The sequence below is a fragment of the Protopterus annectens genome, chromosome 12.part0, assembly GCF_019279795.1.
Source record: "Protopterus annectens isolate FY-2018-M chromosome 12.part0, PAN1.0, whole genome shotgun sequence".
Lineage (NCBI taxonomy): Eukaryota > Metazoa > Chordata > Ceratodontiformes > Protopteridae > Protopterus > Protopterus annectens.
Window position 1 is genome coordinate 229,261,510 of NC_056746.1, and position 25,864 is coordinate 229,287,373.

Below are 25,864 nucleotides of genomic sequence, written 5' to 3' on the forward strand. Positions count from 1 at the left end.
GCTGTCTAACCAGTCTGGTGGTGTATTTATCTTTAATGATACACCGCCTCCGTTAGTTTTCATGTCTGCAGTTTATGGTCTGAACGTGTGGAAGGAGATGTAGCCCGATATGGCTGGGGTGCTCTCCATAGCCTTGAACCAGGTCTCCATGACTGCACAAATGTTTATGTCTTCCAAGGTGAGGACTATTTCCAGTGAATGCCGTTTCATCTTAAAACTCCTAACGTTTAGCAGAAAAAACCTTGAGGATGTTCTTAGACCGAGTTCTTACACTGGGAATTTTGTCGTTGAGACACTGCCTACAAAAGGCACTATGGGGGTAGCAATAGCCTTGGCCAGTAGTCGAAATCTCATGGGTGACAGATGAAGACAATCTCTGGCAAAGCATCAAGGTTTGTCAATGATGTCATCCCAGGCTGACAGATACTGTATCCCATTGGAATGACACCAGAAACTTAGCCAATTACTGAAGTCAATCATCTTCTGTTTGCATAGAGGCATCATCCTAGGTAAAGGTAAAATGCTGCTTAAGGCTAAGGACATACCAGTCTAAGACGCACAGTCTGAGAGCTCAATCATGTCTCTCTTCATGTAGTCCAGACAGGTACGTCTCAAGTCATTCACACCAACATGGACTATAGCAGAGTCATAACAGTACCTGTTGTTGAGAGAATTGAGTGCATGTTATGGCGGATCCTGGCACCTGACAGACAGCCAGCTGTGACCTTCTGCATATTCAGCCTGATGAGAGAGACATTGGAGTGTCTCACGATGGAATCACCTATGACTAATAAGTTTGGTTTTGTGTTTTACCTTAATGGCTTGACAGCTGAAACACTGGTAAGTGAGCTATTATGTGTATTGTGTTCTGCAGAGGAAGTATGTGTAGCATGCTTGTGTTTGCATTTGGGAGGACTCTGGTGTTTAGGTACGTTTCTGGAGAGGACCTCTGCATACGTAGGTATGTGAGATGTGGGTTTGGGTGGAGTAGAAAGTGAGGTGTTCATGCTGACGACCCGCTCACTGTCATATGTACTGACTGGTGTGTGACAGAGCATGGATTTGAGGTTCTTAGTATAGATGCATCTCTTATGAGCTTGTATGGTCTAGGAGCACAGGGTTGTCGGTGAACATGAGAGTTACTGCACTGTCTCAGGATGCTCATGTCGACAAAGATGGCTGGAGAAACTGTGGGAAATTGTGCATCCATAGTGTTGGGTAAATTTATATGGTCAGGAAGAGAGGTCACACTTAGGAGTGGCTAGTGGGTGAAAGGTGTGTTGGAAACTCTTAGGTTAGGCTAGTGTTCTACCTGACAGTAGAGCTGAGCAGCAAAAAAACTCTGGAGGACCGCAAGCAAAGTGCTAAGGAAAAATTTAACAAGCAAATCTTTCAGTATCTCAGTGAAGAGCTGGTTTTAGTGCTCAAGTGATACAAGGCAGTCTAGATTCCGTAAGAGTGAATCAAGCCTATGCTAAGTGAAGAGGTATTTGAAATTTAAATTTCTTAAAATCAGAGTCACAACAGCAAAAAACAGTATAGTCTCTAATGAGTAGATTTTGATCTAGCAAGCTGTGCAGTATGTAATCTACTGTGATGAGCCAGCTGTCGACAGCTAGTCATATAGCCACCAAATCACCAGGCAACTGCTGATAATGATTCTGCCTTCCCACTTAAGAGAAAGTTAAAATCTTGGTTATTAAGTACTGTATACACTTGCCTTCTGTCTCCTTGCTCTTCTTTTGTTAGTAACTTTTCTGTGCATTAGTAAACTCTAGCTTGTATAAGTAATTATTCATGTGTGACTCATGCATTTGACTACAGTTTGCTTACTCTATTTTTGACTTTGCTTCTGTAACTCTTCTTAATTAACCCTCATATTTTGTTTTCATTCTAAGTTTATTGCAATTGCAGTCTGAAACTAAAGTTGGTCCACTGGGACCAGTGCTCTAACCTGGTTAACAGACTGAATAAGTAAATAAATATAGCAGCATAACCTAACCTACAATTAATACCATATTTAGCATTCTTAGAATAAAATTTCCACGTGGAGCTACAACAGTTGAGTGAACAAGTGAAGTAAACATGTTTACAATGTAGATGGCACAGAAGGCAAAACAACACTAAGGAAGACAGCCTCTCCTACAGATACTGTTACAAAAGTCATTATGGTACAAATCCAACTTTTAAATTATCCACCCAATGGTAATTAAAAGCAGAATTTGAAATTTTTGTCATTACTGAATGATAGATGGGAAATTTAAGCATGAGTAATGCCACTATGATATATCAAACAATGAGAGATCCAAACATGGGAATACGACTACAGGCATGACTGAAAAATGTGTTGGCTACCTTGCACACTTTGTTTTTGTATGCTGCTCCAGTTGATTTACCGTTTTGGTTTTACATCTCAAACTAATTTTTAACAGCCCAACAATCACACGTCAGACCAATTATATCCATTAGCAAAAGAGATTTAAAGCAGAGGTGAAGAAAGGGAACAGCTAACAGACCGCCAATATAGCCCCTTACTCTGTCTTTAAAAACAAATGCTCAAGAGAACTCTTCATCTTCACAAGTGGTCAGTTTGAGTTAATGCCATCTCAGAAATGTCAGGAGTTCTATTCCATTGTGCTCCTGACAGGGCTTTTGCTGTACTGGAATGGCATCACATCAGTGCTCGTTCCCTACCAACTTCACTTGGCCAAGTGAATCAAAAGGCAAAAAAAATTTCTGATGGCTGATCTTTCAAAATAAAATCATGGACTATGATTACTTACAGAGAGACTGGTCATGCTGCTTTTGTGATGGTGCAAAATACTGAACGTAACCACATGCTAGTGCAAAAAACAAAAAAAAAACAAAGGCTGAAACCACTGAAGCTGGAAAAACACAACAAAATCTCGCAGGTAAAATCCAAACTTTAATGATGCTTCCTGGTACCTCGGGCTAGGTGTCTTCAAGGGAATAATATTTTACCATTACAAAAAGTGTCTTATATAACAAGCCCAATCAATTAATTAATGACATCACCCAATTAAAACTCGTTACAAAATTTAACCCTCTTATTACAAGTTTATAAAAAAACATAACATTATACATTTTAATTCCTGATTACGTCACATAATAATTGTGAATGAATTTTAACAACTTGAACAACTAAATCAATCCATCTAAGAAATATAAACATTCAGTTCCTGATTTAAACATTTGGGATATAAAGTCCCAAAATTAATAATCAATTTAATTTCCAAATGAAATAAACTAGTGAAAAAAAATCACCACCCTGTCTGTGAGAGGGGGTCTTGCTAAAACACTAAAAAACAAGCTAACATCAGAGCTCCCCATGGGCAGTATGAAAATGGTTTGCCACAGGATTCTTCATTGTGCGATGTCCGATATCCCCCAGATGTTACATCACACATTTTTACCATACTTTTGGTTTGTCCTATATACCCATCTTGTAGGTGTGCATCCACACCCCACAATAAAACAAACCCACAGGACAGACAATTAAAATAACTCACTGCTTTCTATTTTCTGTTATTGATACTAGCTCCATCTAAATTTTTTAATCTACCACATAATTTTACATCTACCACATGGGTAACAGCCCATGCGATCCCCCCAACCATGGTTTTTCTCAAATTTAGTAACTCATTAAGATTCAAAAATCTACTATAAGAAAATGTTACTCTTTTCGGAAACAAATTTGCCAAGGTTGGGTCATCACAAACAATGGGCTAAAATCTATCAACTATACCCCTCAAGATATCAGAAAAGGGTGAAAACTTGGAAATGAAAAATAACCCATCCTCTCCATCTGATCTAGCTGTACCATACTACCCAACTCCTACTCTACTGTGTTTGTCACTAGAAAAATTACTAAACCTTTTTTCATCCCTATTTAGAATAGCTGCAGTACCCTCTATTTAAAAGTTTCTGTCTGACTTTAAGAAACTCCTGATCCAAAATAGATTTACCAAACGTATTACTGAAAATACGATTATATTCAACATATGGTAGTGAAGCCAACAAATGGGAAGGGTGTATATTATCAGCTGCCAAAAAATTTATTGACAGCAGTCTCCTTGGTAAAAGGCCTATAAGATATCTCCTGATTTTCTGATATAAAAAATTCCAAATCCAAAAACTGGATCGTCTCTAAATCAATTTCATATGTAAATTGCACACCAAACCTATTATCCTTTAAAATTTCCATAAATGTCTCAAACTGTCTCATATTACCCTTACAAACAAAAATCAAATCATCTATAAACCTTTTATATACAACAACATGATGAACAAAAAACTCAGTATTGTAAATAAATAAATTCTCAAAATAATTCATAAAAATAATAGCATACGAGGGAGCATACGCAGCCTGAAAAGAGTATACCAGTTCCTTTCAAGATTTAGCTGCAGCTCTCCTCTGCTGTGACTGAAAAGCTGGGAAACATCACAATATGACATACTAGTGCTGAAATGGTTAAGTGGATAAAGACATATCAGCTTCTCTTAGCAATCTGTGTTACACTACCCCCATTCCCTTTTTGGCTGCAGAGGGGGGTGGAGAATCAAGCCACATAAATCATTTATGAACGCTACACTAAAACACAATCATATTTTAAGAGCATATGTTCATAATTGTACTGCTATTCTGTCTGGCTTGGCACACAACCTTTGAAATGCAGAAATAAGGAGAGGTTACAAGAATGCACTGAGCAATTAATCAGTGACTTCATATTTCACTACTAGAGGCAACTTGTGTTGCCTACCTTTCAATATGCATGGAAACTAAAAGCAGTTCTTAAAGTTCCACTTATTCAGAATGAGTAACTGGTACATATGAGAAGTCTGGTCAAAGACAAACTGATTTCTTGGAAAGAAAAAGCAGAATAAGACAGCCATAAAGGTGTTCTGGGGAGGAGACCTAAAGTGAAGGATCTATGGTGCATTTCCAACCCCAACGATGTCCTGTTTAATACCTTGGTGAACAAGAAGTAAACGACAGTTACCTCCCTACTCTCTTATATGAACTGAATGGTTAACAGCAGAAAAACACTGCAAGCATTCTAATCAAATGTTCTAATCATCTTCTAAATATGACTTGGTAAACCAATTATATATTACAGAAAATAAATGTTCCAACATTACTACTAATTGCCTGCTTCCCCTAGTTCTCTATAATTATACTAAAAAACACACTTACTATAGGTAAACCCGGGGGAGGACTGGGTTGGGATACTTTTATTACATTCACTCTCTGATAATGTTCAGAAATAACATACTTGAGAGATCTATTCTTTGACACTCCTGGAATAATCACAAACTATTCTGACAATCCAGACTGGAATTTCCCCCAAAGACTACTATTCATTTCAACGGCCTCAGACTTGTGTCTCACTTGCTGAAAAAGAGGCAAGAGTCACCCTCCCTAATGTTTGCAGTTTACTGGTTAATGGATCAGTTTTGCTTGAAAGTTTTAAAATGTCTGCATTATGTGCATATGCAGTTTGCATGACACTGTAATACATTTTACTACCATAAAATTTTGTTGAGGGAGACTGAAAAGGAATCCTTCCTCTAAGAGGGGAGTTTGTGTAGAAGAGTTAATACAACCACTCAAGTGGAAGGTACAAAGTTGAGGAACAAACATGCATAGCAGTTCAACGGCAAAATGTCTGCCTCAGATCTCCAGGGTCCAGGGCTCAAGCCTGATTTTCAGTAACTGTGTGGAGTTCACATGCCTTCCCCGCATTTGTGGGGTTTTCTTCCTCTGGGTACTCCAGTTTCATCCTATTCCCCCCATTCCCCTATGAAGGAAAAATAAACATGCTGGGTGACTGGCTAAAGTGAAGTGTTCATATACATATTGCACCTACACTTGCCTCTGTGCAAAAGTTATGGCTGAAAAGGGTCTATGCAACAAACTAACATACCTAATTAACAAATAATATGCAAACAAACAAATATCAAAATGTTTTCTTTCAGTCACACACCTAACTTGTCTGTTATGAATGTCTTGCGTTGTGAATAGATTATAACTAGCATTTTAGCAGTTTAATCTGACGTAATTTTTATTCTGTTTTTTTTTATCACATTGTATCTATCATACTGTTACTTGTGCTTTATCAGACTGTATGTATCGTAGCACTGTGGAGCTTTTCTCTCCGGGCCTCCACTGAAAATGGGCACTTTTTGGCCCAGTGGACCTTCCCAGTAAACAAATGCAATAAATAAATAAACTAATCCAATCAAAAGTATAAAACTATAAATTCAGTAAAGAGTGCAGACCTAATCTTATACATTTTCAAAAAAATATAAATACCCAATTAAAATACCAAAACAAACTGGTAGACTGCAATATAAACAACCACACTACTACTTTACCAGCAAAGGATGAGGACAGAGATGTGCTTCTTGATTTCTGAAAGCTCTCAATTCCAAGTCTGACAATACACCTCTCAACCTCTTAGAGCAAGAAATCTGGGCAAAGCCATAAGTAATGGAGGGACAAAGGGTCAAAAATAAGAACAATTTTTAAATATTGTTGTTACAAACTTAAAAAGTTAATAGAATAGCAGGTTTTGCATTATCATGAATTTTCTGAAGGGTATTAAGTCTGAAACTTGTCTACCATTATTTTCCGACTTCAATCTTCAGTGATTTGCCAATGATTTGGCCAAAAATCACAATTTTATGAAAAATGGACCAAAAATATGAGGCAAAAATCTGTACATTCTGCGAAAATCTGTACAGTTGAGAGTTATGTACATAGTTAGACTAGCTGGACTAAAGCTTTGACCTGAATAGCTATTTTCTGTGCCATTGGTAAAGGATTTGAATCTTTTCACCTTTTGCCTACAGTGTGACCATGAGCAAGTCATTTAACTAGTCAGTGCTTTGGGACAACTGGGAATTTAAGTTAGGCTCCTTAATGGTCTCCTAGGCATGCTTTGTAAATACCTATGAACCTACAAACTTAGAAGATTTTAGAAACGACTGCAAGTGGGACTTTCAATGATGAATGGGCAAAGGAAATCTCACATGGTCACGACAGCCATGACTCTCTCTCTCAAGGTTATTCTCAAAATTCTGGAGCAGGTGGTAGAATTTAGAGTGTATGCCATTACTGAGAGGAAATGGAATATGCTTTTCTCTTGGCACAGTCCTCTTATTATTTAATCAACAATTTTCTTCTAGCATCTCAAGCTTTATACGTGCACACTTAACTAACACCATCATAACTCACATACTACTCTTCACATCATATGGTTCATTTACTAATCATACCCACTTTACCACTCTACACTGTCCACATCCTATTATTCCCTATTTAATCCCATCCTGTTGTGACACCACTTGCTTCTTTTCCTCTTGGACTGCAGCATATCGCCTATAGCCTCCTTCTGGTAAGCCGATGTATCCTATTTGTATATCAGTACTACTGTATTTAATCATAACCTAACTTGAATAATTACTTTTTTAAAAAAGAACACTATTCTACAATTATAACCTATGAAAATTTTAGTTCTAATGGAACAACACTACATTTCATCATACTCCCATATGCACAAGACAGCTGATCAAAAGTTATCCCTTTCCAGAATACTGGCATAACCTTGGTGCTGTTACATTTAAGTAAGGGGGTGAGAGGGTGAAGCACCCACAACAGCAATATAGGTCAGCATACAAAAATGCTTGGTTTCTACCACTTAAGGAGGATGCACCTTTCAATGATTACCATTCTCAGTGAGCAGAGAGCTGATGAGTTCTCCCCAGCTCAATCAATGTTTTCTGTCTAGATACTGACATTTTATTGGAAATTGATTTATTTTTCTTATTTCTATTTCTTTCTGTATGTTTAAAGTACTACTGCTGGTGAATGCTGCCACTGAAGATTTTCCTCCTGGATCTTTAATGAAAACAGGTTATGTCTAACAGGAGCTTCCCAGTCAGCTAATTAGGAATTTATTCAAACTGACAAAGACAAACAGACACGGCATACTTACATAAATGCTCAAAATGCATATTATTTTTGTTCTAATTAGTACCATACTAACTGTCCTTGTGGACCATTCCAAGCCCAGCCAATTACCATAAGTGATAATCAAACCCTGCACCTTGTGCCTATAAGGTGAACACCTTAACTTCAATGCCAACCTTCCATAATGTCTCCAACATACTATTCATCTACATATATAAAGAATTCTGTTTGTACTCAAGATTTCTTCTCCCTCACTGATGTTTACTTAACCCATTAATTTATTTCCATCTCCTCCTACCTTCCCTCTTTTGTCCCCTTATGACATTTTCCCTTTGTTATTAAACATACTGTATTTTTTTTTCTTTTTACATTCCATTTTCACATTCAAATGCCATATCAAATGTCTCAATATAACAATGTATTGCCTACTTTCAAATAACAGTATTGAGCCTTTTACTGTACTGATTTTCATCAAGTGGATCCATATGACACCTTTACTGTCTATTTTTGAAATGTTACATCTATATAATTCTCTTTAGTAACAAAAAGCAAGCAACTTGCTCTGCTTTGTATACCATTACGTTAACATTTTCTAAAGTTTTTTTTCCCACCACAAGCCTCCATTGAAAACGGAACACAACTCAGATGGACAATACAGGGAATAAAACACAAACAAAATAAAAATAATATATATATATATATATATATATATATATATATATATATACACACACACACACACACACCCTGATAACCCAGCACTGTGGCACAGAGGGAGGAAGCCCTGACTATGACCCAGCGAACCCATGTTCAATTAAGCAGCTGCAGGGAGGACAGCAGTGACCAGCTGATGCCAGCCTACCTATGGGTGATCATCCACAAAAGGAGCCCAGCAGGTCACCCTACACTGGCACTGTGCTGGTTTAACACAGAAAGTTGTGTGGGGCAGCACAGAGTGCCTTTCTCCAAGTAAAAGCAATTGCAGAGCCTGCAAGTCACCCATGAAGATAAAGTCCAGTAGCATGGCCAGCTCCCTACTTCCTGACTCTTGCCCCTGGAAAAATGGATGAGTTGATAAGGTTCTCTAGATGAGAAATGAACAGGACAGAGGTCTCATACCCTTGTGGGGGGGGGGGCAACGATAAATCATCAGCTAGTTAAGAGCACCTGTGTAGTGTATGGTGGGGAGCAGTGCTTTATCAGTAATGGCAATGTCAAAGTTTATGATAAGCTCCAAGTGAAATTATGACTTTTGTGGGTGAATATCTTGATGGATTTAAATGAACAAAGGTACAGAAGATCTACTCAGAACTAAGATCTGAATACTTTTAGCGTATGACCAACATAAAGCCAGAATGATGTTTTGTTGTGGTGAATGAAGCCAAGTGAAATAAAGATGGACATTAAATATTTCTTTTGAAATTACCATTAATGTGTTTGCATGCATCACTAAGTATCTGCTTTACATCTACTAAAATATATTAATAGTGGAATTATGAAGTTAGATGGAAATGTATTAGTTACTGACACTCATACAGAGTGTGAGGGGCGGCTTTCCTTCATCTGCAGTAGATGCAGTGCATGATTTATATGTAAGTTTTAACTGTGATGATTAGTCACATAAGTGCTGAATACCCAAATGAAAAGTGAAATGTTGTTAGATTATTGTGAATGGCAGTTACCTTTCAACTAATTTCAGACAGAGGGGTTGAGGTGATCAAGGAAATTTTATAGGGTACTTTGCAATTTTTGACAGTTATGAATAACAGCTTATAAACTGGTAACAACTGAATACTTTAAGTTAAAGTCTGATCAGTATGTGGAAGACCAGGTTTATATATGCAATTGCAAAGAGCCAGTGCTCCTCAATGGCCTCACAGACTGAACACTGGTTTTCTCAGACTATTTGATAATAAAACAAGCATGTTTCTCTGTTGTGCTACTTGAAAATCTTTTGTAATTTGTAAACTATTTAAAAAAAAAAAAAGTTATGCTCGTTTGTTTCGCATTTCTTGCTAATAGTTTTGAGATTTTTTTTTGATTTGATGACACTGTCTGGAGCTCAATAAAATAAGACTTAAGTCTTAATGTTTACTTCTAAAGAAGAAAATGAAAAATCAAAATTTGACACAGGAAAGGGTATGCTAAGTTCTGAAAAGGAAATTGGTATTTTGACACAACTGGAGGGAAGAATAAGAAACTTTTTTCAAAAGATGGAGAATATGTTTTGTAACGTGCAATACTAGTGGTTTAGCTAATGCAGTTATGTAAAATATGATCCTTACCTTACAAGATTGAAACCCTAGTTAGTAGCACAAAAAGAAACACATTTTTGATAAAAGAATGAGAGAGAAGATCTATAGAAAAAGGAAGGAGCAAATTTCCTAGAAATAAATGGAATTTTTGGGAACAATGCATGTAGAATAGTGTTCAGAAGTTCACGAGGAGTGAGGTTTAAAGGAAGGCAGGAACTGAGTGACTTATGTAATGCCTGAGTGAAAAAATTTGTTTAAAAAGGCAAAAAAAAAAAAAAATATATATATATATATATATATATATATATATATATATATATATATATACATATAACAAATATGACTGCACTAGCCAAGAGGTAGTTTACCTAGGAAATTGCACACATTGTGAAGCGTTCTATGTGGGTATGATTACCCACAAACTGACAGAATAAAAGAACACTATCAGGCAGTATGCAGATTTGACAACAAAAATGCAATAGCTAAACATGCAAGGACTTGCAAGCAGCCCCCCCAGCTTCAAATTCTTAGTTTTAGAGAAAGTCACCACTTTCAGTGAGGAAAGCAGCACTCGGCTGGAAGTCTAAGAGCTTAAAAGGCAAATTAAACTCAGGTCTGATACAGCCCCAGGACTCAATGGTAGCTTGAATATCAAAAGCGTACTGAAATGGCAGAGATAGCCAATAGAGCCCCCACATGTCACACAGTACACCTGAAGCACTAGTACCTCGGACAGTATAAAAGTAAATGCACGGAATGCTCTTATACAGATTTCTAAAGGAGTTCAATGCTATGTTAATACAATAAAATAGCGAACGAAATCGCTCAAATCTGAAACCTTCTCAGCTCTCTTTCTTCCAGCCCACTGACCACCCAGGAGTTCCAAAAATTTTGTCTATGTGTTTTAGTTATTCACCTGGGGATAGTTTTTACTAAGTCTCAGTAAATCTGTTCCTTCATACTATCAGGTCATGGAAGAAGTGAGCAACTCCCAAGGAGAAAGTCAAGAGCTGTTCAACCTGACTATCCACAGCATTCCGATCGACCTTGCTGCGTTAGCGTGGTCATTATCGCAATTGTCGGCAATCACTGAAAACATCCTTAAAGGAATTGGCCTCCACAACCAACCCAAGGTGGCGAACACTGGGAACCACAGAGCCGCAAGGCACACAGACATCAGCGAAAGCCAACAGAACAGAGGATCTATGCTAGAGCAACTACTAGCATGCAAAGAAACCAACCCGCTCACCGGCTTCCTACCAAACGAATTCAACAACAGGAATGCCGCAACACAAGCAGAGAACCAGGCAGGGCTCACCATAAACGACTGCAAGTTTCTCGTCGACAAACTAGAGAAACTACTCATCAACCACAGAAATGTGGAATTTGACAACTTCTATCTGAAAAAATGCATCAGCCTGGAGACAGTGCCCAAAGGACTGCATGTATACAAATTCCTCAATGGGATACATGGCACAGACGACACGTACAAAGCACTGTGCAAAGTATATGACGACGCCAGCCATGAGAGTGTTAATCACAACACAAAGAAACTAGAGGAGATACAAGAAGACATCAAAGGAATATATGACACTATCACCCAGCACCCTGCCACTAACCGCTTCACCAAGGACTTACAAGAAATGTAGATGAAGATCTGCAAACACTAAGAGCAAATCACGCTAAAAAAGAAGAAAAAAATTACACAGGCACTGGCGACAATACCAAGAGAACCTAGCTTAGCCGAAGGGGACCAGAGAAGACACCAACAGAACAACCGCCGAAGATACACCGCCTAGGCAGGATACGAGGCAAGGGGACACCCCCCCAGACCCACACCAGATCACCGCAGCAACACTGAGCAACCATGTGGCTTGAGCCTGTGGCCCACCACCAAAGTAGGAACCAGGGACAAACGGAACCGGGCCACTGGAAGGCAGCCTACACACCTCCCACCTCGACACCAAAGGAGAACAGAAGGCCACCGCTAAACCCAGCAACTGCCCCAAACTCAATGACCGTGCCGAGCAGTCTCTTTTAGCCAATGCCACGAATTGGAGCCAAAAAGGACCCCCGAACCATGCGGGGTCAAACAGGGGGAGAGGCAGGGGAAGGAGCAAGGGAAGAACAAACTTCCCAATCACGATGAACAGGTCCAGGCGAGTAAGGAGAGATGCTCCGAAAGTGCACCATGAATATTACAGGACAGTGAGACCATCTACAACCTCACAGGTAAAACTTTAGATACAGCAACCATGGACGTACTTAAAAATGGCCCCAACTTTATACCCAGCCAAAGGGGCAATGTCACATGTGGTAATAGACTTAAAATGTACTGTAGAAAGCTAAATTTAAAACATTGTTTTCATGCGAATAAAAATATGCATAAGGTATTCGAAAATTTTAGGAATGAAAGTATAGAGGCAATAACTCATGAAAGGGACAATGATGGTAATAACTTCTTGACCGCAGGATCTGAACTGTTCACTCAGACGGATCACACTAGCAATGATGTTGTACTTGCAAATGTGTCTTACGCATCTGACTATAGTGCTAATGTGCAGGCGACAAATGATATACAAGATGGCAACATTGAACTGTTACATGGTAACAGAAGTACAAGTGCGCAACTAGGCTATAGCAACACGGATAGTGAGACCCCAGGAACGTCTTTCGCCCGCGAACCCAGAGTGAGACCAATACTCAACCACAGATCTAGCTACACAAGCAGATCAACAGAGAGCAGGCAAGGCTTAGAAAACAGCCCCGGCAGGCCTCCCCAACCGAGACACAGATGGGACCTCCCTCCACCTATCAACCAGGTATCCACCGATACCTACCAGACAGGAACAGAACCCCCCCCCCCCCCGAGAGATAGAGGCTATTACAGCCGTGCTAACAGTGGAGCTTCCGACTCCCAAAATAGTGAAGACAATGATAATGTGACAGGCCTCCCTCAAAGGAAAAAGTAAATGGAACCAGACGCTGAACAACCACATCAGTGTTTTCTCCAAAGTGTATGAAAACAAATGTAGAAGCATCCTGAACTGCACACCACCATACAAAAAAAGGTAGTCTTAACCCGAAAGAGAAAAACGCGCTCGCCGAGCTCTGTAGGGACAAACAAATTAAAATCATAAAAGCAGACAAAAGGGCAGGAATTGTGATCATGAATGAAGAAATGTATACATAAAAAATGTACGAGGTGCTGAATAAGCAAAACAGCTACAGAACCACCTCTAAACCAGAAGTCCTGGCTAGCTTCAAAGTCATAGATAAGACACTCAAAAATGTTAGCCGTTAAAGGTAAAATTTCAGAAGAGGAATTGGCCTTTATGGAAATAGACTCCCCTGAAGTTGGGAAGCTATTTGGGATCCCGAAGATCCAAAAAACCCAAATGGATCTCCCCCAGACACATCGTGTTGTCAAAAAAGAACAAAAACTTAGTACATTTCAGAGCTACTCGACTACCACTTTAACCCGATAGTCCAAAGCACTGAATTTTACCTAAAGGACTCATGGCAGTTCCTGGATGGGATATTTGAGTTTCACAAAAACCATGAGTACAGAGAAAGAACCCTAGTCACACTCGACATAGTGGGACTATACCCAAGCATCCCCCATAAAGAAGGGATAGCTATGGTCCAAAAGTACCTAGTCGAGCACAGAAACCATGACCCCAGCAGAGCAGAGGTGCTATGCCTGCTACTAAAAGTAGTACTTGAGAACAACTACTTCGAATTCAACGGAGGTATCTACCACCAGCTCAGATTACAGTTTGTCTTCCATTAATGTATAAAAACTTAAGTCAAAGGCGGCATGTTTCACAAAAAGAGATGTGAAAGAAAAATGGAGGGTGTAGCCCAACAGTGCAATATTCAGCATTGCTGCCTTGCACCATTCGGCTGTCTTGTTCTGTTACCAGCTGATGTGCCTTTTGTGCAGAGGTTGCATGCCCTTCTTATGCCAATGTGGGTTTTAACCAGGTGTCATTTTCTTGCCACATCCCAAGACCACATTAATAACTTAAGTGATCATCCCCCAAAGTACTTACAGAAGTGTATGATACTCTATAGTGTCTATGGGTACATGTGATCATTCTGAGATGGATTGGCATCATATTCAGTATTAGTTCTCTAACTTATACAGGTTGAGTGCCACAAGAGGCTCCAGCTCACTTACAACCTTGAACAAAATAAAGCAGGTACTGGTAAATGAACAAATGGCACAGTATACCCAAGTCAAAAAGAGGGATGACTTGGCCTTTTTATACAAAAAAGCTTGTGATGTGTGAATACATGTTTGAATATTTTTCCAGAATATGTCAAATTTATGTACAATAATAAAATAAAATAAAAAAACATACTATAGAGTCTTTAATCTCTCAATGCTTTTAAGGTATTAATATGATTACTCATTCAAAAAATACAAATAACTGCACAGTCATTAAGACATCATTAGGACAATCCTTAAATCAAAACATATGAACACTGTATTTTACATTAAAACAAAAAGAGCACAAGGAAATGAAAGGCAACATGCAATCTCACCTGTCAAGCTCAGAATCAGATCCTTCTGTCTTCAGTGGCTGATGTTTTGCAGAAGGCTGTTCATCTTCTTTCTTATCGATCTCTGGCAGTGTGGAAGTATGCACTGTTCTGCATAAATAATAAAAAAAATTACACAATCAGCAGCCATGAGCTCTTGCTCATACCCTTATAAAACAAAGGCCATATTCCAGAACCAAGTTCAGGAAAATGGCTCAGCCCTGACAAGTGATATAAATCCTACCTCATTCTTCAATATTACTTATTAGATTACTGAACTAGAGTTAATCTGGTTGTGCATTGTTTAAAAAAATGGCTCCTTCACAACACGTTAAATTACAACCCAAGAACTAATGAAGCTGGTGCATTCTGGGGGGAGAAGTACCACAATGGAATTGAACTGCTTTTTGTTATAATTCAAAAAGTAAATGTACAACTGACATCATATATGACGTATATTGAGTTTCTAAAGGATTATGACATGCATTTCTGTCATTGTATAACCATGATTACTAACAATAATTATCAGCAAATGCATACAAGTGTGTGTTTATAAATATAAACACAAATATATATTATCTGGGTAGTGGAGATTGATTCAAAAGGACCCTTGGCAATCACAACAGGACCCTTGGCAATCACAACAGTAGTTTAATGTCAGTAGCACTGCTTTGAATGCAAATTTGTCTATGCATAGAAGTTAAGTTTTAAATGTCCATGTGATCAAGACTAGGAAATAAGTGATTCTCAACTTCTGATCATGAGTCACAAGGCTGCTGTGTTGGAGGTGGCCACTGCAATGTTCCTTTCTCACAACACGTAGCAATGTGCAGTTGGCTCAGCTCCTGCACTAGGACTACAGCAGTTCTGTCTCCCATGTGAAATGCATTTTTTTTGTTTATTTTGCACATGGTGATATGTTAACAAATGAGATGGTAAAGAAGTAAGGTCAGATGTTACATCTCTATGGGATAATTCTAATGTGCTCCTAACAATAATGTTTCTATCTGTGCGGATAAGCTTTTCTGATTTATTTAGGATTACTACCACAGTCTTATTTTTACAGTTATATTTGAAGAATTTTTATTTATTTATTTATTTATTGACTGGCATTTGATTACTGGGAAAGGCTGACTGAGTAGAAGCCCATTTTCAGCAGAGGCCCAGGGAGAAAAGCTCCAAGTTATTACAAAACATTTTAAGAACAATAATTTTACAATCTTCAAAAATAAAACAAAATCATCTGCAGTTCAAATAATTATAACAGATTAGACAATATAAAAACATTGGTTAAAAACTGATACAAGGTATATGACACATTTAATAGACAGTCTGTAGAGAAATTAAGGGTAAGTTAGTCTAATGCAAATAAGAACTGTAATATGAAGTGAGGGAAAAACAGTCTTATGGCATACTTAGAGAGAAAGTCAGGGCAGAGAATTAGAAAGCGGTAAGGAAGTAAGTGAAGAATGAAGATTAAAGAAGTATAAGGAATGAAAAGATACCTGTTCACATTTAGGGATATACTTTATCCTGGATTTCAGCAAGAACAAAGACAGATTTTTAGCTAGGAAGCCTTTCAGAGTGGTCTTGATAGATGGGATGGAGAGTACAGACCTGATGGATACAGATAAGCCAAACAAAGAGTAAGGCCAGCAGCTAGAAGTCGGGATACTAACAAGTAAAACGTAAAAAAAACAAAATGTATACCATGGTTAAAATTCAGACTTTATTAAAACACATAAAAGATGAGCACTTTCGTGATAACCCTTCATCAGATCTACTGAGTTATTATGGGCTCAAAATTTAAAGCACATTGTATCCAATCATAGCACCCAACATTCTTCTCATTTACAAAACTTTCTTTTTCTCAAAGCTGGCTTTAAAGGCACCACTGCATTTAAACCAGGCCACCTATGTGCCTGTAACTTCACAATCCATTTCACTTACAAAATCTCTACCACTTTGGTTTACAGGCACTAACTGCAGTACCATAAAGTTAAATGTGTTCAGGATGCTCTAATATAGCAATTGACATTATTTAAGAAAGCAAGATCTCCGTTGCTTTTTAGTGTCTCGCTATGCATCTCCGTTGCTTATTTTAAACCTCGCCATAATGGGTTTTGGGTTTAACATCGAGTTATGCTAAAAGAAAAAAAAGGCGACGGACCTTTTCCATTAGTATACTCGATTTACAACGAACGCCGCTGGCCAATCATATAATATATGTTTTGCCAGGGCATTTACTTGATTTTTCTTATTAATAGCATAAATATATTCAAGAATGCATTTTTTAAACATAACATTTGTTTTTTCCAACATAAAAAGACTGCAATGCAGACAACATGCCAGATATACTAAGTCTTAAGAACAACAATCTGCATACAAATTTAGATGGATTTTCTTTTTAGTTAGTGGAGGAATAAAATAGTTACATTTATTATTATACTGGCATGCTTTACATGCTCTACATGCATAAGTGTCTATCCTCTGTGAGTTTATGTGCACTTTCATATATGAGCCATAACACAACTGTCTTTAAATTCAACCTGTTCTTAAAGCAGAAACTTGGTCTTTCACCTACCACGTCTCTAATCTTGCCATCACGTGTTAATATTCTCCAGTTTATCTTAATAATATTACATAAGCTCCACAGTAATACATACATAAGTAATAGAACAATGTTAATACATACTAAAGTAAAAAACAAAGTTGAAACATAGGACAAGGTCATTCCATTAATTACAAACAAAAATCCTTAACTATATGCAAGAGTAAACTGTGTTAATGTGTAGGATCAAATGTCATGGGTAGTAGTATGACATGAGAGGAAAGGTAGTGGCAGAAGTGGCAATAATGTATTACAGCCAGCTATAGATGTGAAAGTAGTGATGCCATGTATTTGGATACACACAAGAATATACACATATAGTTGTTGAGTTCTAAGGTGAAGAGAGTTGACTTCAGGGTAGAAAGCTGGTGACAGGTCAGAGTTAGTCGAGGTAACAGAAATGAGTCAGAAAGGTACAGAGCAGAAGAGGGGAGTGTTTTTTTTTTTAAGGATAGATAGAGGTTGAAGTTCTACAGAAGGAAATCTGGTGCTAGGGTTATTTGGTGGGCTACAGGAGCATAGCCAGTGAGAAAAAAAATGTAATTTGAGGGACTGTTTGAAGGAAGCAGGATTACAGAGTGTCCTGAGTAAAGGAGGAAGATTATTCCATAACTTGGAGACAGAATGAGAGTACAGCATTTGGCCAGGTGAGAGTTTAGGTTTCTCAATGGATAATAACATTTTGTTTCCAGACCTGAGATAGAGATTGGGGTGTTACATGGTCAGTATGGATGCGAGGGAAGGGCAGCTTTCAGGTTGAAAGATTATCTTGTGGGCTGTAGTTAACTGTAGGTAGATAAGTAAGGTGGTGTGGGGATTCTAGCCACTTTAGTTTATGCAGAGATGAGCAATGGTGGGTAGAATATTTGGTGCTTCTAGCAAATTTAGCGACTTTGTTGTAACAAAGAGTCCAGCTTATTTTTTAAGGAGAATTGTAGGTTGGTGAGGATGGGGGCTCCATATAGAAGGGTTGGAAGTAGGAAGGATGAGGTCAAGGCCTTTTTAGCAGAGGGACTGAGGAAATAGCTGTGGCTATATAAGGCACCCAACCTTTGATGGGTTTTTGATGCTGTTGTGGATGTGAAGGTCAAAAGGTTATTTGTCATCAATTTGGATTGGGAGAACTTCAGTGATAGTGTTGTTATGGGAACTAACAGTAAATAGAGACTTATCAACGGGGCTAGATTTTGTGGGGGTAAATAATAATAGTTTTGTCTTATTGGGGTTAAGGGCGAGGTGATTCTGGGGCATCCAGTGTTCAGTAGAGGTAAATGCTTCTTGGGTAAGATGCTGTAATTCAGTGACAGATTTGGAGGAGCAGATGATGGTTGAGTCATCTGCATACTGGATGACAGTACTGTGTGTATTATGAAAGTTATTGACAAATATACTGAAAAGGAGGGGACCCAGAATTGGACCTTGAGGAACAACTGTGTTAGTAGTAATGAAAGGGGAGGAGGAGTGCTGCCATCTGGTAGACTGCTGCCTATTGCTGATATAGTTGGCAAACCACTGTAGGGCGGAGGGAGACAGGCTAAGGCTAGAGAGTTTAGTAAGCAGTGGAGAGTGGGAAATGGTGTCAAGTGCCTTTGATAAATCAAGAAAGAGTGCAGAAACTAAGGAGCCAGCATTGCAAGCTCTATTTACTGTGTCTAAGAAGGAAATGAGGGCTGTATTGGTGCTATGTCCAGGCCTGAAGCCATGTTGAGTGGGGGGAAAGCAACTGGTGTTTTACTAGATGACTTATGAGCTATGTATGGATGCATTTCTCTAATATTTTAGAGATGGGGGAAATAATGGCGATGGGCGGAAATTAGAGATGTCAGAGTTGTGACCGCCTTTATGAAGATGGATGACAAATGCTTTCTTCCAGATATCTGGTAAACAGGATTCTTGAATGGACCTGTTAAGGAGAATGCTGATAGGATAAGCAATGGAGGGGGGCTGCTAGTTGTAGGTATTCTGTAGGTAAATTATCTGGGGCATTTTGTGCATGGTTTTAGTTTATAAAGAAGTTTTTGGATGGTGGATGTGGGAATGGGTAATGGTGAAAAGGTGGATAGGAGATTTGAAGGGTTATGTGTTGGTGGTGTTCTTAACGGGTCTGTGTTGATGGTTGGGAAGGTAGTTGTAAGTTTGGTGATGGTATCAATAAAGTATGTACTGAAGAGTGAAGCTAGTTCAGAAGGAGTTTTTTCTGGGTTTGGGCATGGGATATTGTTTTGTTCCAGGGTGCAGCAGAGAGTTAATTGCTCTCCAGAATTTTTTGGGATTTTGTTTATGGTGGTCTTGAATAGTTTGGATGTATTCTTTTTTGTTTTTAACAACTAAGCATTTTGCCTGAATGTGAAGTTGTTTATATTCCATGAGACTGGTAGGAGTTTTGTTTTTTTGCCAGGTTTTCCAGACTCTGTTCATAGAGGACATGACTTGCTTTGTGGTCTTTGCAAGCCAGCAAGCATGTTTTGCTTTGACTCTCTTTGGTCTGAGAGGGGCAAGACTATAGAGTCCTGAGGAATGTGGAATTAAAGAATTCCACAGCTTCGTTAAGTGGAAGAAATGTCAGTGAGCTCCAGTTTGTTTTCTGCAGGATGTCATTGAGGAGATTTTTGGAGAAGTGAGATAGATCTCTGGTATATCTAAATTGGTGATCGTTAGGTATAGAGGTGGGCTTACGGGTTACGAATGCTGGAGAGTGGTCACTAATACTGTCAGGGAGAGTGCCGGAGGAAGAGACTTTATCAGGATCAGAAACTAGGATCCAGTCCAAGGTGGAGCCTTTGTTTCTGTTATTTTCAGGTCTGGTAATATCAAAGATTAGTTGGGAGTAAATGTGAAGTTTGATATTTGTAGAGGGTGTTTTATTGGAGATGTCTAGCCAGTTGATATTAACATCGCCTAGAATGATACTTTAATTTTTTTATGTTGTTGCTTGCCCAAGCTAGAATGTCTTCAAGAATTGGAGGATTGTTGCCTGGGGGGATGTATCTGACTATGATACAGCGGCTTTTGCAGTTACTGAGCTTGAGAAAGGTAACTAGTAGCTCTGCAGAGCGAAAGGAGGGAATTGGTTTAGAATATGGAATAACAGTGCAGGTGCTTGAAAACAGTAAAGCAACACCTCTGCCTTTTTTGTGGAGTCTGTCAGTTCTGAAGCAGGGGTAGTTTGGAGGTAGAAATTCAGAATCTTTGATATATGGTTTTAGCCATGTTTCAGTGATGGCGGTAAAATCTGGTTTATGTTGACGTAGCCACGCATGCAGTTGGGGAATTTTGTTTCTAATGCTTTGAAGATTAATTGTGGTGACGTTTAGGCATTTTGTGGAGTTGGGAGAATGATGAGAAGGGCCTGGATTAGGATGTATATCATAGGTAGGTACTAGGCTATTGGCCCAAGGGCCTAAGTAAGCCTAGCCAACAAGGTTCCCTGGCTTACGCCACTAAAGAAAGTTAATTTCCTGGGTCCCTGTCGAGCAGAGCCACAGAAGTGATCCCCAGGGTGTATTTCCTATTTTCCATCCACTCATCAAGATTTTTCTTGAAGACTGCTAATTAGGAACTTTGCTTGACATAGATGGGTAGCTTGTTCCAGAGTATAGGAAGTCTCTGGGACAGGAATCTATCCCTCCAGCATGTCCTGTTTATTGTGGTGACAAGGTTTAGGTCCCTAGAATGTGTAGCTTGGAGGGATTGGGATTTCGTTAGGTACAGCATGTCCAACAGCTCTGGGTTTAAAATAGCTTTATATGTTAGGCAGAGATCTCCTCAGAGTAGGCAACATGCTACAGAATAAAGCTGGAGTTTTTTGAGACGGTCAGTGTAGGGCATCTATTTGAGGCCAGTAACCCTCTTTGTGAGGTACTTCTGTGGCCTTTCCAGCTGCTGTAGATGTCTTGTGAGGTACATTCTAAAAGGGGCATTGTACTCTATAATAGGTCTAATGAGTGCAGAGTAGAGGGGAACAATGACCTCTTTTTTTCCTGGATGAGAACTCTTTTGTGATGAGGTGTGCCACATAGAAGGATTTCCTGACTACTGTGGCGATGTGATTATCAAAGGAGAGACTACTGTCCACCTGGATCCCAAGGTCTCTTATCACACATTCAGAGTTAAATAGACTGCCGTTTATGTGGGTAGTTCATGGGTACAGAGTTTTTACCAAAGGGGATGACAATGCACTTTTTGGCATTTTGCCGGAGGCCATGCCTCTGACACCAGGCATCTGTCTCAGTGAGGCCATTCTGTTGGATCTCCACATCATTTGGGGACTCCACTATGGCTCCTAGTTTGCAGTCATCTGCAAACTTCATTAGCCAGAGGCTTTCTGTGTTAGCCTGTACTTCAAAGAAGTAGATACCAAACAGGAGAGTTCCCAGGACTGAACCCTGTGGTACTCCACTTGTCACTGGTTTGAAGTCAGATTTGGAGTCTGCAACTTTTAAAGTGTGGGTTCTGTCAGTGAGCCAATTGGCAACCCATCTTGTGACGTAGGGATCTATACCTAGTTTAGTGAGTTTAGATATAATTCCAGAATGGGGATGGTATCAAAAGCCTTGGCGAGGTCAAGATAGGCTGTGTGAACCACCTTACCATCGTCTACCACTTTGTTGACTGCCTCAAAGAAGTCGATCAGGTTCAGAAGACATGATCTGCCTTTCACAAACCCGAACTGGGTGGGGTCCAGAGTTTGGAGGTTACCAGTGTCTTTGTTTATATTCCATGATGATATGCTCCATGGCCTTGCAGACCAGGCTCATCAGGCTAATAGGGCGATAGTTCCCAGGATCAGTGGCGGCTCCCCCTTTGTGGAGTAGGATAACTGTTGCTGTGTGCCATTCATTGGGCACAAAGCTTGAAGTGAGACTATGACTGAACAGGGTGCTTAGGTGGGGAGCCAGTTCGTGCTGAAGTTCGTGTAAAACAAAGCCTGGGATGTTGTCCGGTCCCATGGATGCTGTGTTTTTGGTTTTAGAGAGTGCAGCTTGCCTGCATAGATGTGATTACGGGGACTCTGCATTCTTCCTGTATAGATATGGGCCCTTTAAGAGGTGAGAAGGGGTAAAGTTAGCATGGAATCTATCTGACAGGATGTTGGCAATATCAGTTGGTTCTGTAATTTGTGCCGTTGTGCTGTGACTCACAGCACCGCAAAGGACTAGGTTACAGAGAGTAGAGAAGCTGCTAGGCAGGGGCTTTTTTTGGCATTGCTGGAATATGTGTGTACAGGGTAGCAAGGAGGGTTATGTTGTGTGGAGAGTAGGGTCAGTTTCTTTTGTAGAATTATATCAGTTTGATACAGACTAGAACAGATTTCAGTATTAATGGGGAGGGTATGAAAAGTTGTTTGATACAGTGGGAGAAGGTTGGGGAGGTAGGTGGGTTGTATGAAATGAAGATAGTCTTAGAAGGACAGAGAGGTAAGAAAGTAAATGTGAAGAGAAAGATATTGAAAAAAGAGACATAGTATTAAATATGGGTGGTCAAGGTGAAAGTTGATGAGCATGAGTGTGAGTGGGGTGTACTGGTAATGCTGCAGGAGTTTAAGGCAGTGCAGGATGTATGAGAGTATAATGGTGTTTTTGGATTCCCGAAAGCTGAGTTCAGTTATGTGTTGCGAGAGGTGGGTAAAATGGAAGGGTATGGAGTCAGGAAGTGAGATGAGGTAGCTAGAAAGAAGAGAGTGAGGGGTGGAGTTAGACGTGGTAATGAGGATGGCTGTGAGTGGGACTGGGTTTTCAGAAGTGTAGGTGTTGTTTGGAGTAGGAGGTGTGTGATTGGTGGTTGGGTGTGTAGGTGTGGCAAGGCTTGCAATAAAGGTAATTGATCTGGGTGGGAATAGGGTAGTGTAGGGGAGCGGCGTGAGCCCGAGCGTAGCGAGGGCAAACGAAGTGGGTTTGCCCAGCTGGAAGAGGCAGGAGTGCTGAAAACAATCAGCCAGCAAAGGTTCAGCAATTTTGATGCTTATCAGGTAGGTGGGCTATGTTCATCAGAGAGAAACACTTACTAAATTATGACAGGATGGAAAGGCTCTTAGGGAGAGACTACATTTCCCTGATGTCAAAGTTTATGTACATATGTTTTTCTTTGATGTTTTATCAGCTTTCTTACAATTTACCACTTAATTATGAGGGATAGGATGTAGTTATTCCCTATTTTGAAATATGTAATATGGGAAGGCAGCATGTTGTATATGTGTTCGCCGATGGGCCAGTTCTAAATTTAGGCTACTGCTGTAGAGTGGTGGGTTCTGAAAGGGATATGTGCTACAAATTTTGCAACTTTGTTTTAGCATTGTTCAAGTTTTAAATTTTGTGAAGCCTGGAGGTTAGTAAGAATGGGAGCCCCATAAGGAAGAGTGGGGAGGAGAGAAATAGTGGCAAGTGTAAATCTTGTAGCACCAGGGAGAAAGTTTTTGGCTCTGTAAAGCAAGCCTAGTTTTTGATAAGTTTTTCTTATAAAATTTTGTATATGCAGGTCATATGTAAGATTATCATCCACAATCATCCCTAAAGGTTTCCAAAGAGGAGTGACTTTAATGGTTGTATTACCAAGAAAGAGGACTTTAAGTTTTATTTTTTTTTTCATGAGAGGGATTTGGGTAAAAAAAAAAAATCAGTAGTTTAGTCTTTTTTGGGTTGAGCATGAATTGTAAATTACGAAGCCATGTTTAAGTACCTGTTAAGCCTTCCCCGAGTAAATTTCTGAAGATGTACCATGTTGTCAGAATGTAAATGAGAGTGGAATTATCTGTGTATTCTACTAGAGTAGCCTGCTGTGTGGACGTATAGAGGTTACTGGTGAAAATGCTGAAGAGGAGGGGACCAGGGATAGAGCCTTGCAGTACACTGGTGGTGACTGGGAGGTAAGGAGAATGTGTGGAGTGCCATTTTACTGACTGATACCTACTGGAGAGGTATCTACTGAACCACAGAAGAGTGGGCTGATAGAGACCTAGTGAGGACATTTGAAGTAGACGACCACTGTGACAAAGTGTTGAAGGCTTTAGACAAGTCTATAAATAAGGAAGAGACTAGTTTGCCATTATTTCTAGCTTTATTGACAGTATCTATTGTAGGCTAGAAGGGCAGTGTTAGTACTATGGGAAGGATGGAAGCCATGCTGTGTAGGGGATGAGTTTTTTCCTGCAGAAGATAGTATAGCAATTGTTTATGAAAACATTTTCAAATATTTTGGCAATGGGAGCTAACATGACTATAGGTCGAAAGTTATTAATATCCATTGAATTTCCTCCTTAGTGAAGTGATATAATGTTTGGCTTCTTCCAGAGACAGGGAATGTGGGATTCCTGGATTGACCTATTTATAAGGATTGAGGTAGGATAGGCACTGCTATCGGCTGTTATTTTTAGGTATTCACTTGGAAGGTCATCAGCTGAAGAAGAGCACAGTTTAAGAGCAGTTTTATATCTTTAAATTTCTAGTCTCCCACCAGGACACAAGTGCTCCTCAGCAATTACATTCTGCTTGCCGAGCACACTCAAGCAAATCTGCAGTCTGCGGCTACCACTCCTCCCATACAGTACAAGAAGGAATCAGTACTGCAAACTAAACAAGGATATACATTTTGTGCCTCAAGAGCAGGAGCACACTCAAGCAAATCGGCAGTCTGCAGCTACCACTCCACCCACACAGTATGAGAAGGAATCAGTAGTGCAAACTAAACAAGGATATACATTTTGAGCCTCAAGAGCAGGAGCACACTCAAGCAAATCTGCAGTCTGTGGCTACCACTCCACCCATACAGTATAAGAAGGAATCAGTACTGCAAACTAAACAAGGATATACATTTTGAGCCTCAAGAGCAGGGTCAGTCCACCCAGGCATTCTACTTGTATGTTTTATGAGAGTGAAGCTATTACATTAGCAGTATTTCTTAGTAGTTCTCAGCTTGCTAATAAAACTGACTGTTGTAGCCTTGTGTCCCCCCCCCACTAGTACAGTAATCCTAACTGTCCAATAGACAGTATACATTTAATTCACATCCCTGTGACTAAATTAACCATCAGGCAGCCCTCTCAGTGCTTTCTGAATTAGTTTGTATCACTTGGAGGCCCACCTGTTTATTTGCATCTCTACACATTCCCCTTCATTGCTAATGTATCTCCCTACTCTAATCTGTGCGCAAACTGGTTACTAATCAGCAAGTCAATGTGAAGACACACTCCCAACCTTAATAAACTTTGCTGTCTCTTCTCTCCTTCACTTTACAGGTAGTTTGAATTATTACTTACCCCCTCTGAGGCCTTCATTGATTTCCACTGATTGCCTCTCTGGTTTCTTTGCATTCCACCTGGTTTACACCCATTGTGCTATCTCCCTCCCCCAATACAAAGTCTATATTAGAATCCTGCTGAGCATGGAGCCATCTTTAAATTTCTAGTCTCCCACCAGGACACAAGTGCTCCTCAGCAATTACATTCTGCTTGCCGGTAAGCCA

The 25,864-nt window shown here is 39.5% G+C and overlaps 1 protein-coding gene across 1 annotated transcript in view; it reads right to left on the bottom strand.

Moving 5' to 3' along the window:
• Nucleotides 1–25,864, bottom strand: part of TELO2 (telomere maintenance 2) — a 1,490,787-nt gene that overhangs the window by 814,438 nt on the left and 650,485 nt on the right. The window contains exon 11 of the mRNA XM_044089295.1: nucleotides 14,800–14,907. Coding sequence (XP_043945230.1) covers nucleotides 14,800–14,907 — 108 coding nt within the window. The remainder of the gene's footprint in view (nucleotides 1–14,799; nucleotides 14,908–25,864) is intronic.